General features: G+C 39.2%; 1 protein-coding gene across 7 annotated transcripts in view; it reads left to right on the forward strand.

The window, feature by feature from the left end:
• EYA1 (EYA transcriptional coactivator and phosphatase 1) overlaps positions 1-16,104 on the forward strand; it is an 83,667-nt gene that overhangs the window by 21,893 nt on the left and 45,670 nt on the right. For 6 of the 7 annotated variants that reach the window (XM_075141665.1, XM_075141666.1, XM_075141668.1 and 3 more), the window contains 2 exons: positions 4,234-4,316; positions 4,738-4,924. In XM_075141665.1, the coding sequence (XP_074997766.1) occupies positions 4,234-4,316; positions 4,738-4,924 (270 nt within the window). Of the gene's footprint in view, positions 1-4,233; positions 4,317-4,737; positions 4,925-14,261; positions 14,269-16,104 lie in introns of all 7 variants that reach the window. The other variant, XM_075141667.1, reaches the window with a different exon arrangement.

Consider the following 16,104-nt stretch of genomic DNA (forward strand, 5'->3'; position numbering starts at 1 on the left):
CTGTTGTGCTCATGAACAGCACGGCGTATGGATGGATGAGGGAAGGACTGGTCTCCTACAGAAACCTTACAGACCATAAGAATGGAAATAAGAAGAACATTTCAAATGAAAATATTGGTGGAGTTGTTAGAAGCTAAGTAGAAAAGAATGACATTGCTGAACAGGTCTTTCTTGCAGTTAAATGTTGACAGTATATATCTATACTATACATGAGAATATATGTCTTTTTAATGTTTTCATGAGGCTAACTTTTGAATTTGAAACAACTTTAAATTGGCTTAATTCTTCCTTTTGATTGAACAGATGTTAAAAGTAAACAGGAACATTTGTTTCCCTTTCCTCATTTAATTTTGGAAGGAGAACCTATTCATAGTTTCAACTATTATTAAAGGACAAAATTGATTCTCTTGACAGGAGACGGGGGTAGTCCTGCTGCTGTTCAGTTGTTTGTGCAGAAACCTCCAGAGAGGGAAATGAGTTTATTCTCCCTTTCCCCTCTAGCAGTATATGGGCAGGCTGCAGCCTCAGCCTTGTCATAGCCTGCAATAGCCGTTCTTCATCTCCTGTGTGCGGCTGCTGAGCTGCTAAATGGAGATAATGGATCCCACAACCTACTTCACAACCAAGCGTTACATGACAGCGTGTTCGGGGCCCTGCTGGCATTCTTGCCTGCAGTAAAGGGCATTTCCTAGCGGCCTTGCAGTTGCCGTGCTTATGCTCCCTGATTGGGGTTATCTCGTGCTCGAAAGCTTTGGAGTTATTCTGGTTCCTCTCCCTGGGGTGAATGTCTCCCTGCAACGTAAAGGCGCTGCCTCACAGTGCGTGTGCAGCCAATTAAACCCAGTGCTTTTCCTGACCCTGCTAAAATTACAGCGTGATTAGTCACCGAACAATAGCGGAGGGAGAGGCTGCCAACTTTGGAAAATGATGAGGAAAATCGCTGCCTGTGACTCCTTGCTAAGGTTATTCTGGTAACTGGATTTTTGTTTGTTACAAATTTATCATCCCTATAACAGGGGGTGCGGAGGGGAGAGGGTGGGAGGAGGACCTAGGCGGTTCTGCTGCCCCCTCTCCCCACTCCCCCCGCCCTTACTTTAATGAGTATGTTCCTTAAGCTGTTTTTCATATAAGTTGCTTCATAGATGTTGAAAGAGCATTACATGACTAATGGCTGTGGGAATGGGCCGTTGTTCCTATATTGGCAGAGTTATAAGGATCGCTCAGTGAGGATAAATGGTGTGGAGAAGGGCTGGGGGAAACGCCAAGGGAAGAGCTCCATTTGCAACTGTCTTCTTGAGTATCCTTTGATTGTGATAAAAGCCTGGCTTTTACCCTGCACCCGACTATCCTACCGCTGGAAGGGTACTAGATCTGTGATGAGCACCAGCATTGTTTTAGTTACCAAGACTGTGATGTTTGAGAATATACTAACCAATTGGTTTGGGAATTCATCCATAAAAAAGTAAACGTTAAGGTATTCGGTTATTATTATACAGTATAAAAATATTGTGCTGGATGGCTAAGCAGTTACTAGGACAACAAGGGGAAGTTTGCCAAGGATTTTTAAACACTGTAAGCAAACGGAAGAAACCTTGAGTTTAAATAGCCCATCTGGCCGTCTTAGGCTTTCCCAGGAGAGCCGCACTAAACTTCTGCCACATACATTGTACCCTGATGATAGACATAGCCCATGGCAAGGAGACGGAGCTAGGAAAGCAAATGGACTTCTGTGGCAAATACACAGGGGAGGACCGCATCCTGCGCCTCGCGGTGGCACGGGGGCGAGCCCCGCGCCTGGAGCCCGCGCCCTGGTCCCAGCAGGGTCCGGCCGTCTTCCGACGCTGACTGGGATTCCCAGCTTTAATGTGGGTCCGCGCTCTTTGCAAAAGAGACCTTTGACCTGCAATTTACAGCTTTTATCACATTTTAAAGCTACGTAGCGGGCGAACTTGGGGCAGTAAGTCTCGTGCGTTTTGTAAAGATTCTTATTTTTGTGTTTGCTCAGCTAAGTCTGGAACAGCAGCTCTATGCCGTGCTGCGGCTGATTATTTAAAAAACAAATGGCAAAATTGGAGTATTTTAAAAACAACTTTAGGCCAGTAGTTCTGGGTGGCCCACAGAGCCGTTTCTGAGAAACCTGCTTCATGTTTGTTACGGTCTAGGAGACCCCTACCCCTCCTCCATAGGAGCCAGCACTGACCATGAGATGAAAGGGAGAGATCTGCGTGTTAGTATGTGTGTGTCTTTGTCTGAGAAGGAGAGATGCTGGCTGGCATGTAATTACTTTTCTCATTTGCTCTTGCAAATTATTTGCCAAATTTTCTGTGGAAAGATAATGTATTCGTCAAAAAAATGTTTGGTGTTTTTTTTTCCTTCTTACAACTATGAGAGGTCTTTTATATCTTTTCAGAATGGTTCAAACCATGCACCTATAAAACTTGTATTTGAATTCATTACTGCATCACTCAGAAATAGCTACAGAAATAAAAAGAGACACAATGACTTACATTCTTCCAGCCAAAGCACTCTTAGAAATAAAATAGCATTTCAAAGTTTTGCAATTTAAAATATTTTTCAGCTGTATTTTGGCTCTGGGGTTTGTTATAATAAAAAATAACATCTGTTTTCCAATTTTAAATTAAATTTAAAACAACATGTTTTTCTCATTAGTACTGTTTATCTGTACTATCTGCTAAACTTGGATGTCAACTCTTCTGCTGAAGTAATTTGATTTTAGTTCACAGGATTAGTAGCATCTATCAACAACCACAGAGCTTTTGCACTAATACCAAATACAAGAGAAGTGTTTACAGTCATTATCACACGTTAAGTTTAAGCTTCATCTTTTACTCCCATTACTGTTGGACATACTTCACATCTACTTTGAGGCTTCACTTGTGTGCGTTTTTAGTAACTTTTGCAATCAAAGCATTTAAATATTTTTTCCTTCTGACTTCTTATAGCTAGGTTACCTATTGGGGTTTTTTGTTTGTTTAAAAAAGTAAATAACTCACAAATGCCCTTTAGGGGTTGTACTAAGCAAGCAGCCCTGCCTGCATTCCTCACTGTTTGGACTTGCAAGAAATGTCGCTTTTCCCAGTGAGTAACCGCTGCACAGGATTTGGTTGATAATTGAGTTGTGTCGGGTACATCAGAGGATTGGTGCATCTGTACGCCTGGCTCCCTGTTGACTTCCATCCCTCTTTGCCTCCTTTGCTCACCTGCCAGCTTTTGCTCCCAAGGTCTCGGTATATCTCTGCACTAAGGCAGATTTCAGTGGCGAGGGAGGCCTTTAATGCGAGCTCTTCGCTGGCTGGTGCTCTCCCGCTGGATGAGTTCAATAGGTTGCCTCATTACAGACTTTCTGGTGGCTTACGTAGCTTCACCCTGTGCATCCATATGTCTCAGCTGGTGGCTGTGTCACTCCCGGGTTATAACCAGCGAGGGCAAAACAGCTGAAAGGGGGTTGCTGCCCTTTTAGTGGAATAGCTTCTCGGGTTAGGTATTAAACAAGAGCCCCATCTGTCTATTTTTGGTGGCTCATGAGGGGAGGAGGGAGGTGAAGGCGGTAATTCAGTCTCTGGGCTAAATTCAATCTTGGGTCTCCCTTCTCAGAGAGGTACTTTTTTTCCCTTGTGTCATGCCTGGTAGACTATCAAAAAAGAAAAAGGTTTGCGGCCTGAGGCTGTCTATGATCGATTAGCAAATCCTAATAGCTTCGCAGTCAGGCTGAGCTGTTCGGAGCAGGGAGTTATGGCTTTTGCTGTTCCTTCGGGCACTGAGGCTCAGGGAGGGGAGAGGTCCTGGTTCTCGAAGGTGGTAGGAGAAACGGAGCCACTGGGCTTCAGTGAGGGGAGACGGCATCTCTCGGGACGAGGCTCGCAGTTATTGTTCAACAAAAACTGAAAATGAAGAAACCCTTATTACTTCCACAACGGTGGGGATTATTCAGAGGGGTGGGGTAGCCTAATATTCAGTTAGACCCGAGATGGCTCCAAATTCCTGTCTAAATTTCAAGTTTTTCTTTTTATTGCATTAATGAAACACAGGGTGTAGGAACAATGAATTATCACTTTCCCTATATTAACATGTTATAGATATGATGACAACCAAATCAGTCAACATATGGGAAATATTACAAATAAGCCATATCCTTATGATATGATCACATGATGGAAGTTATTTTCCGATACTGTGTTTTAGTAATTCACATAATTTTTCATTTCATTTCAGGCAGCAGTTTTACAACATCATCAGGAATTTATGCAGGAAATAATTCACTGACAAATTCTACTGGATTTAATAGTTCACAGCAGGTAAATTTGTAAATAGGAGTCAAGGAAACTTTGGCAAACTTAGAATTATCATCCACTGAAAAAATGTAACAGTTAACTAGCTTTTTGAATGAAATTAACATAATTTCAAGCTAAACTAATGTTTATAAATGTTTTTCTTCAATTCATCATCTTCCAATAACAGAACTAATTGTCTGGGTTTGGTGTTCTTATTCACACATCTTCAGTAGTGTGCCTAATAAACTATTTGTATGAGAAGACATACTAAATTATGTGTAATTTAGATTTTGTTTTACTGCCTTGCAGCTTTAGGTCCTACAGCATCCAGTCCAGGAAGCATACGTGCTGAAAGTCTGACATGTGTTTGTAGTTATATTTTGGAATTTATACTAAAAAGTAGCAACACTTTGATGGACTATTCAGTTGCTTTTTTGTCTTGCAGGAATATCCCTCTTATCCCAGTTTTGGCCAGGGCCAATATGCACAGTATTATAATAGCTCACCATATCCTTCACATTACATGACAAACAGCAACACCAGCCCAACAACACCCTCCACAAATGCAACATACCAGCTTCAGGAACCACCATCTGGCATCACCAGTCAAGCGGTTACAGATCCTGCAGCAGGTAATTACATGGATTTTATGGTCCCTATGAAGCACGTTTTTGTAAGTTGAAAGGGGGTTGAATTGGATTTTTTTTGTGTGTGTGTAGTCATTGATTTTTTTTTTTTTTTTTTAATTTCTTGATCCTGAGCCTGTGGCACATCTTGCACAGATTCTAACAGAAAATAGACTAAAGAAAAAGTTTGAAGAAAAGGCTCAGTAAAAGTTTAAAGCTTGTCCGAAATACAAGTTGTTTGTATTTATTTATAAAATGCTTGTGTTAAAAATTGCAGGATATGGGAAGGTCTTTACACTAAACCGGAACCTGATGCTTTTAAGCTCTATCTGCATTAAGATAAACTCCTTTGATTTTTCCTAAGTAAGACTGAAATCGAGAGGCCTTCAGACCATAGCCCAACTGTCCACTTGAAAGAGAGCTTTTGTGTTTTTCACTTTTGGAGGACGTAATAATGCTTGTAATGGGGAGTTGAAATTGCACAAGTGTTTCCATTTTAAGAAAAGATTTTCAGTGGCTTGTCCTTCTTCCCAGTCGTTTTACCTTTCTTGCTGGAATTTGGCAATCCTTTACTAGTTGAAATATTTTTTGAACATTTATGCCAAACTGCTCCAGCTGTTTTTGGAAATGAGAGGTGAAAAATACTTTTCCCATTATTAAAAAAAAAAACAAACAAACATTTTTTAACAGTTCAAGCATGTCAGTAGTTAGTAGATGGCAGAAGTTTGAAATCTGTCAGAGAGAAAGTCCAAGGTTACCGATATGTTTCTCAGTAATGGGTAAGAAGCAGCTATGATTTGGCAATGTTATCAGGAGGTTTTGTTTTACAGTTTTGTTGAGGGAGGTTGTTTTTAGTTTTCTTGAAGTACTTGATGGGACTGATCTTGCTTGTGCAATGTGAGCTTTAATATAATTTGCTAGGACTCTCCTGCTTTTCTCCATGAGTATGTACCTGAAGAAAACATATGCAGTGTGGTCTCTTTTGATACACTTGCTGAAAGTAAGTAGGGAAGAAAATACAGCTGGTGTGTGTGTTTATATACACAAGATCACATGTGTGTGCAATGTATTTGAGAAAGGAATCTTTCTAAATATATGAATGCATATTGGAGTCTGCGGCTTTTAGAATATATGGATGTGTATTGGAGTACGCATAATTACTCTGGTTTTCACTTTGTTTTTAATTTTTTGGTTTTGTTTTCTTGTGGGTTTTTTGCTTTTCTTTTTAAGTTGGAAGCAGTAAATTCCTCTTACCCCAAAAACCAAATGTGATCAAGTTTTAGCTTCTAAGATACTAAAATTGAATCGTTGTATCATCTGGGTCTTGATCTTTTGCAAAATCTTTGCATATATTTTTTTAAAGTAGTTGATACTACCTAAAAGCAACAGTAAACACATACACGGAGAGAGGAGGTACATTTTTCCCAAGCTCAAACTGAGTGGTTTAAAGGCTGTCTTCTTATTTAAATAGTTTTCTGTGCTCTGTAAGCCTGGACAGAACTTTTCTATCAATTCCTTTTTAAGAAGGTTTTCTTTTCTCCCTCAAATCTTCCACACTCTTGTTAAGAAAGTGTTGTCAAAAAATTTGAAAGAAGTTGGTGGGCTTTTCTGCACTTAAGCCCTCTTCTAGTTTATGCTTTCATGTATTGAAAGCTGTACATCCGTGGGTGCCCTACCACCGCTCCCTTAGATGTGTTCCTTGGTCATATGCACACCTCCTCTGGCATTGCTGGACTGCCGTCCCTTTCCCTGAGATATTTATGTTACTGATTTAACAATTCTGAAAAAGTTCTTTCAAATGGTTTGCAAATAGCGAGTCTTAATGTAGGTATGGGGTTATCTTGAGCTGGCTGCCTGTACCACAGGCAGGGACATGTTTAGGAAAGTACCTGCTGTGGGCCACTCTCTATTAGGAGGAGCTAACGGAAGCCATCTTTCTGTTCCTCTTCACCAATACGGTCGCAGTCAGCAGAAGGTATAGGGCTAGACTGAGATTTCCCCATTTATCTTTCCGCACTTGTCTTTATGCATTTAAGTTAGGATCAAGCCCATTTAGGCTCCTTCTGTATAGAGTGGAGAGAGGTGAATACCTCTATTTAGAGTTCAGTTTAACTGCAATCTTAATCCTGAGGTGCCGAAGCCTCTCCACTGATATGAGAGCAGTGTAAGGTAGCTGACATACCAGTGTTGGGTTCCCAGGTTAAAATTAGGTGAGAACCTTTCGCTTGCCTCACAAACCTTCAACCCTGGTAGGAGGGAAGTGAGGACCAGTCAGTGAATCCAGTGCTGTGCCTGCCATTTCCCTTTGGACAGTGTACATTTTTTTACTTTCTTCTTGCTGAAGCTTATTGCAAAGCCTCGGTTGAGCTCATACGCAGTATGCTCGGAAGATAAAGCAAGGCTGGGGTCAAAAGAAAAGAGGAATCAGCGTGGAGGAAGGGAATTCTGGTGGAGTGGGGACAAGTGAAAGGCGTATTAGAGAGAAGGAAATTCACAGCTGGGTCAAAAACACAGGACAAAGGAGCAAACTAACCAAATTTTAATTACAATTAGTCAGATTTCTGTAGGATGTTTTGCCACATCTGGTCAAGTTAGGCTGCTGATTCTCTGCCATAACTGGAACGCTGCATATGAGGGATGGTGGGGAGCAGTGCAGAGCCATCACATGAGGCTGCTGTACCCCTTTAGTAGGATGGGCTCCAGCTGCTGAATTGCAGCTGTACTTACTGGATGTTGATATCCCTAGACATCTTCTATATTTAAAAAAAACATGTAATCTGTGCGGTTCTGAACTATGCCAGGACAAGCACAGAACGGCATTCAGACTTTACAGAGGCACCAGAATAATTTGGCAGACGTAGGTGGTTCCTATGAATTTGGGCCAGTAAGTGAAACAGAAGAGTCTGGTAAGAAACATGTGAAAAGAGAGAAAGTAATTATGTGCTCTTGTGACATTTTTAGTAGAGTTTTGCAGACTCAGAAAGCTCAGATAATTTCACTTAAAATATGTTTAATTCCTTGTCCAAATATAAAATAATCCTTTTATGGTTTCCTACAGTTCCTAGTTAAATATGCAAGTTTCTGCCATGCAATCCAGGACGTCCAGGGATTCTCAGAGAAGAACCTGAGATTTTCCATGCTCAGTGTTTCTTCTTTCTCTTTCCTTTGTGGATCTGAAAAATTTCTTGTACCTCAGTCATGACAAAGCCTTTTGATTGCACAGAGGTTGATAGTCCCTGTCTCCATAAATCAGACATACAAATTAATGTTATTTTCTTGTGAACAGAAGGCTGTACTTTTGCTAGCGACACAATCAGAAAATTATTAAACAAAACAATAAATCTTAGTATGACATTTCAAATTCTTAATATGTGCTTTGCTTCAGATTTCATTGGAAATTTTGCTTCAGTTCAAAAGTAAGAATTTTGAAAGTTTTTTTCCACTTGTAGAATTCTAACTTTTGCTTTACAGAACAAAATGTTTTTCATCAGAATAACAACAGAATATTAGGTTCCTTCTGGGATGAGCTTTCAATCCATACAGGAGTAGATTATCCCAGGTATGAAGAGCGAGTTGCTGATTTTTCATGTAAGCTGTAGTAAGTAATAATAATTAAAATGATAAAAAATAATAAAAGTAGACTAGTGAGCAAAAATTCACTCTCCCTTCCAATACTCAAATTCATTGAAGTAGGTTCAGAGCAAACAAAAGGAAGTATTTCTTTATGTTGCATGTAGGTAAGCTGTGCGGCTCCTTGCTGCAGGATGATGTGCAAAATGTTTATGTCAGTTCAAGCATTGCTTAAACAAACTCAAAGATTGGATTTACACAGATACCAAATTCAATTCAAGAAATTCTTGACACAAAAAATCACTGGAGACAGTGGATGAATTAGCACTGTGTATATGTCTGTCCTTTTTACGCTTTCTCACCTAGTCACCTGCTGTTGGCCAGTGTTGAAATTTATCCTGGACGGATGGAATTTTGCCCCAATCCATTATGTCTGCCCTGATATTCTAAAATAATTAGAGGAACATTCATAACTTGTATTTCTAAGAGTTAATGTAGAAAATGACTACTTTTTCTAAAGCTTTAATAATTTTCTCTTGCAATATTTCAACTCCATCATCACAGCTGGTAACAAAAAAATCTTGATTTGTGTAAATTTTAGAAATGCAGTCAACAAAGCTGAATTTATCCTTCTATTTCATATGATGCTGTATTTATAATTTATTAAACAGTGTTTCTCGCAAGAGAGACTTGCATTGTTCTTGAGATTTGATCTCTCTCAGTTTTCTTGGTTTCTGCAATAAGTATGCTTAAAATATTACTGGAATTTTTTTTCATATTACTCACATACTTCACAATGCAGATTAAAAACCCCACAAGGGCTGTGCTAGCCAACAAATATTGTTCTCAGCCATGGGTCACCATTTTGCTCTTAAAGACTAAACTTCTTTTTCCTTGAACACTATATCACATTTAGTATTGCAAAAGGGAAAGCTACTTTTACAGTTTCTCCTCATCATATTTCATAACAATAAATTAGAGACAGGAAAATGAAACAGAGCAAATAGATTATATAGGCAACATTTCACTAATACCTGTATGGAAACAAATACTGCCGTATTTGCAGTACATTACTTGTGTTCTAATGTTTGCTCTTTTTCATAAATATAAATGAAGAGTAAATCTAGAGTATATATTTATACAGGAAGGAAACACAATGAAAATTCTGTAAAAACAGAAATGAGATTGGATGCAATAATGAATGGCAAAGTATGGCACTGGTTTTGCTTTTCTCATAATGGTTGTTCTCCTGTTTTTATGTTAACAATGTACAAATTTTAACTCTTTTGCATTGCATTCAACAACATATAGCCTGACTCACTGTCACAAGATACGTGACAGAACTAAGAACTTGATGCACTTTTCATTAGATTTTTTAGTAGATAAATAGGATGTTCATCATTGTTTTTAGTAGGATTAATAGTAACAATAATTTCAAATTGTTTGAAACCCTAAATAATGAGTAAGGAAGAAATGCCTGCAATGGAGAGAGGTACTATCTGCCCATCATGGGATTGCTTCATCTTTTTTTCTTCAACATTGAAAGTTGGAGAAAAAATTCTGGACCACTGCAGAGCTTGTTAATGTAGTTGTTGTCATACATACCTAATGTATACTGGTTTTTAATTATTTTGGATATACAATCCTAAATCAAAAAGTCACCTAAGTCTTGAAATAAATTGGCATTTTTGCCAATATTTTTAACATATTGTTGAGGGTTTCTGTCAAGTTCATAATAGTATGCTAGTAGTCCTCAATAGACAAACATCAGATTCGTTTTTCAGAGGGAGAAGATTCTGAAATGTTGTCAAAATAGCACTAAAGACATCCTTCTATGGTCCTGTCAGCAGGGATTATTGTATTTCTTGCAATGCTTATTTAATACTTTTACTTACTTACTACTATAATAGTAGTAATTATTTTTTATAGAGAAGTAAAAAAAAAAATCCTCAAATACCTATGTGATTCTGCCGCATTGTTTGATCCTGGTCCAGTTTTATGTAAGCAATAAAGCAAGAAGTTTGTATAGTGAAATTTTGTGTTTAGCTTTATTTATGCAAAAGTAAGACGAGACAGACATATTCAAACTACCTGTATCTTATACTCTTATTTTGGTATACAGGAGTTGAAATAACACTGGCCTGAGGATTTAAGGTCTTTATTTGAAATTAAGTATAAGATTTGGGGGGAAACCATTAATCTGGGCACAATCTAAATGGAAAATATTTGTACGTGCCTATTTGCAGAGACATTTGACTATAGTAGCTATCCTAGACCCACCTCATCCATGTGATTTACATTGTGACATGAGATATGATTGCTTTGATAATGTGCGTTTACTCCTTTTTGCATACCCTTTCAGTGTAGTAGGGAAAAAGTCTGATGAAATTTGCAATGCCTTTGTCAACAGCAAGAGCTCTACCCACACGCTTCCCAGTCAGATTTACCTAGAGATAGACTTGATTTGGGGATTTCTGGGACAGCTAGTTTTCCCCAAATTTGTCATTTGATATTGTTGCTGTATAGTACATTGAAATCAATAGTAAGAAAATACAGCAAGTACTTAGCAAGATTTCTGTAACAAACAGAAAGGAATTACAGAATACAGTGTTGCAAACGGTATCTCTGTGGCTCTATTGTCTATTCATAAGTAATCAAAGTATTCTCATTTATGAGATGATGGAAAATTGTCCTGTGTGACAAAACCATCAAAACTGCCCACGATGATGTATAAACGGGGAAGTATATGCTTATGGTATTTTATGTCAAGCTGCAATAATATGGTTCCCTGTAGCACAGGGGAAGGTCTGCTACAGTATAGTTCATATATTGTAGGTAAAACAGAATGAAAACGTATTTTATTCCTCACAATTATGTGTAGGTTGGAAAAGGAGGTATACATTTATAGAATCTGAGTTAAAAATGTTTTTCTTACTGACTAGAGAATTCAAGATTGGGTCTATTACACTTGGTCAAGGTTCAGAAGAGGGAATTCTGAGTGTGTGAAGCAGAAACAAGCCGCAACATTTGGTGTCAGACAGCCTGGGACAGAATGCAGAGAGGTGCTGTGCAAAGAGATCTAAAATTATACGTGTCTGTTAATGGGTGCAGAAGAATAACTGTTACTACAATATTATTATAATTTTGTGAAGGCGTAGGCAACACACAGAAATGGCTTTAGTGGTCCAGACCGACGGATCAACCGGCCCCATACCCTGCCTGCCGCAGCGGCCATCAGCAGACACCCCGGCAGCAGCGAGGACAGGCTAAGCTTGTATAAAACTCGCCCTAAGCACTTTTCCAGCTTCCAGATATTTTCATCTCAGGGGATTTCCAAAGCTGCTGTTGTTTGTATGTTTAGGGTGTGCCTACATTAGCATTTTAATTTGTAGCAGGAGTCTGTTTTGAAGCTAAGAGCTTTGGCTTAACAGTGCGGTCCTAGAGCACCCAGCTGGAGTCCTTCCAGACAAAACTAACCTGGAAGGTGTCCTCCAGAACAGCTCCTAATTCTTCCAACCCCTATTGAGGATGCTCAGGACACCAGATCAGGCTGGACCTACAATGAAATGACCTTCCAAAAACAGTCAGTGAAGCCTGGGGTCGTTGCCACCACTTGTTTGGTCCCACAGACCCAACTGCTAGCGCGGACATGGCCATAGCACCCCTGAAATCCTCTCTTCCAAGGATGTCTCCGGGCTCCTCTTGAACCCTTGCAACCTTTTGGGAGCCTGGCATTTTTTGAGAAAAGGTACTACAAATCTCCTACCTTTTTTTTTTCTCAGACTAGATATAAGGAAGGAATTTTTTACAATGAGGGTGGTGAAACACTGGAACAGGTTGCGCAGAGAGGTGGTAGATGTCCCATCCCTGGAAACGTTCAAGGTCAGGTTGGATGGGGCTCTGAGCAACCTGATCTAGTTGAAGATGTCCCTGCCCATGGCAGGGGTGTTGAACTAGATGACCTTTAAAGGTCCCTTCCAACCCAAACTATTCTATGATTCTATGATTCTTTTACCTGAACTCCTCCTTCTTGTGTTTAACCTGGCTGCTGCCAGCTTCCTTTGGTGATCTTGCTTTAGTATTGGGACAGGCAGTGGAGAGCTGATCCTCACCCCCTCTTCAGCTCATGATTTTGTAGAGGGCTGGGTTTTCTCCTGCATTTCCCTGTGTTTGTGATGCTCAGGAACAGGATAAAATTAAATTCAATGCTTTAGAAACATAATAATTTCCCTTGGCTAATATTAAAGAATGTGTGTTACTATGAAGTTAGCTGAGGTTGAACAAATTAACCTCCTCCTATCAACGAATGTAGAATAATGGGTATAAGAATAATGTGTTTTGTGGCTATATAGCATGACTTCAGCAAGGCTTTTCCTGCCCTGACAGTTAAATCTTTTCACTTAACAATCTTTTATAAGCAAACTAGGCTAAAGCAGTTTATAGAAACTACAGCAGAATGATATGAAGCTGTTTAGGAAACCATGTACAGAGAGAAGTCAGTGAGAGCTCACTGTTAAAATAGAAGGATGGCTACAGCAACATTCCTCAGTGTCTGCCTTGGGCCCAGCATTTTCATTAATCATTTAGATGACGGAACAGAATGTGTTTGCCTATTAAATATGTAGATGACACCATGCTGAGAGGGGCTGTGAGTTCTTTGGAGACAGGATGAGAACTCAAAAAATGGAGATGTGATCTGAATAGGAGCAGGTGTGAGGTATACATTTAGGCAGGAATGATGAACTGCACAAATGTGGGATGGGGAATGTTGGCAGCTCCTTCCAGGCTCTACCTTTCTCTGCGGACCACTCTCAGTACTCCAGATATTAGTGGCACACCGAGTACCCTCAGCCGCTGTTGTTTTTCTTGCTCCAGAATTTGTCAGGGCTTGGGCTTGTCAAGGCTCAGGGCTCAGCTGGATACTGGATTCTTTAACTGGGTTTCCTTATGAGGACCTGAGAGCGACCATTGGACAGTGAGCTGGTAACCCAGCCGTGCACATGGAGGCTGCCCTGTCGAGCAGCCTGAATCCAAAGAGTACATGCTATGGTTTCCCTTTACATACATGGAATAAGTTTTGTGCACACTATGTCTTGTTACCTCCCTTGGTTACTGCCACCTGTCACACTGTTCATAACAGACTGGTCTCCTGAGTAGGCTCAGAAGCTCCAGGTATTAGCATTGTTGCGTATTCAGTTCATGTGCAATATTTGGCCAGGCCTTTGAGAAACAACCAGTTAGGTGCCACTTCTTCCTCAGAAGATGATCTAGGATTCCTGAAACTAACATTTACTGAAAATATCGCAGAAAATGCAAATTGTACCCTGCCAAGTGGTGTCCAGGGGAGGGTAGCCTGCGGGACATGGGAAGTAAAGCTTTGCTCAGCTTTGCTTTGGATTACTGTGTCCAGTTTGGAGAGAAAATAGAGAGCAATAATCAAAGCCTAGAAAAGAGGATCGTCAGGGAAGGGTTAACCTAGCAACGAAGGGAATCTAAGAACAGTTTTCAAATGCATGCAAATACCACGAAGGGAAGAATTTTTTCCCCACTTTCACAGACGGAACTTAAATTGCTGTGATGAATGCTGAATTTGTATGTTTTGTTTCTAATGGTGTGGCTGTTAAAGCAGCAGAGTAGATTACCTGGAGAGATGCGTAAGAGCAAGACAGATGAATCTCTCTTGGGAATGATGCAGGTACAGCGGGTGGGCTATGGTGTGCCCAGCCAACTTTGGGGTCCTGAGGTAGGGTGGTGCTAAGGTGTGCCCGGCCAGCCTGGGGGTCCCGAGGTAGGGTTGGGAGTCTTTCTGTCAGGTGAGGGTCTGGCCCATTCAGACAGATGACTTGCACCTGAGAAGGGGAGATGGAAATGAGCCTCCACCCAAATTTGCAGCCCTGTGTTTGAAATTTTGAATGCAGCATACTTAAACGAAGGTGTTTGCAAAAATGGAAAGCTGGATGACTCTTGCAAACAGACTTTCTTCCCCACCCTCACCACGCTCTGCTCTGTGTGCTCATTCTTTTAGGTTTCCTTGGTTTTATTTGTCATGAAGTTTTGTTTATACGTTTTCCATGCTATCTGTTCCCTATTTTATTTAGTATTATTATTACTACCTCAAGTTTAATACTTAAAATTTTTAGGCATATCACATCTGTGAGAAGAATTTAAAAAACTGGGATCTAAAGCCAAACTCCTAAAAATACTGTCAGAGACCAAGAGCAACCCTAATTTCAATTAGTCAATAGGAAATGCAATTTTTCCTTACATCTGAATCTTAGTGCACATATTTAGAACATCATTGGCCAATATACTAATTTCTTTTGTTGAAGAAATTCCAGTCTGATTATTTTACTGGGTTATAATTTATTTCAAAGCTTTTGTGCATTGTTTTCTTTCTTTTCTTTTTCTTTTTTATTAGGGATTTGAATAATAAAAATAATGTATAGTAGACAAACTCATTTAAGTTTAAAAGGTTGGGAAAATTTGTATTAGTTGAGTTATGATTTCTTATTTATGTTTTAATACAGTAGGTGAAAGAGCAATCAGCATTCAAAGTATTAGTTTAAATAAATATTCTGAAGTGTACATTGTCATAGGAAAAATGTATATTATCGGAATGTACATGATCTTCAACATTTAAACCTCTGTCTTTAGTTATGTAGGCTGACATGGCTGGATGATTTTTGTTGTTTGGCACATACACAGAACCACTCTTTTAGGTACTACTTAATTACTCTATTAGGTATTTTTTGAAGATTCTTTTTTTTACCTTGAATTACATCTTAAATTGTTATTCTGCTTTGTTTAATGTAGCCTGAGATATTTAGGTAAGAGTATAATGTGAAATATATAATATATACTAATTTCCATTAAGTGTAGATTTGAAGGCTGAACATGAGAACTTCAAGACCTTTTCCTTTCATTCAGCACAAGCAGCCGTTATTATTTTGAGTAATTGTGAATATGTGGTGTTACACAGACGTCCAGAGTCTCCTCCTTAATCTAACCTTTGACCTCAACGGGATGTTTTTTTAGGAGAAAGAATCACTTGTGTGACAAGTATACCTGTCTGTTCAAACTGGAATGCCATGGTCTAGGCTGATTAAAAAGTAAATTAATATTGATACAAATATCCACATCTACTGAACTCTAAAGAGTAGTTAATGTTAACCGAGAAGTGAAATTGATAAATATATCGTATGCTGAAAATTCCAGTTGCCTTCACAAAAATAGGGGTTTGTAGGAAAAAAAATTAACGATAACTGTCAAAATAAAAGTCTTCTCTTGTGAACTTAAAACTGTGAAAGGAAGTCTTGAAAAGAACTTAAAAATGTGTTGCTGCATTTCTGAGGGGTATGGTACTTCTAGTTAAACGAGTAAGAAAGGATAATTTATACTGGGTGTCTGCTTTGTTAATGTTCAAGCATTTCACTGTTACTGAGTCTATGGATGTTAAGAATAGCAAAACGTCTTCCACCTAGCATGTTTTCAGGAAACCTTTGTTGTTCTTACATATGTAAATCATCATTCTTTTCTATCTGTTCAACAACAGTAAATATTTTTGTAAATAAATTTTGCTGAAGCATAATAATTAGTGTACAATACTGTTTATAAAG

Source organism: Calonectris borealis, chromosome 2, assembly GCF_964195595.1.
Source record: "Calonectris borealis chromosome 2, bCalBor7.hap1.2, whole genome shotgun sequence".
In the NCBI taxonomy this organism is placed as follows: domain Eukaryota; kingdom Metazoa; phylum Chordata; class Aves; order Procellariiformes; family Procellariidae; genus Calonectris; species Calonectris borealis.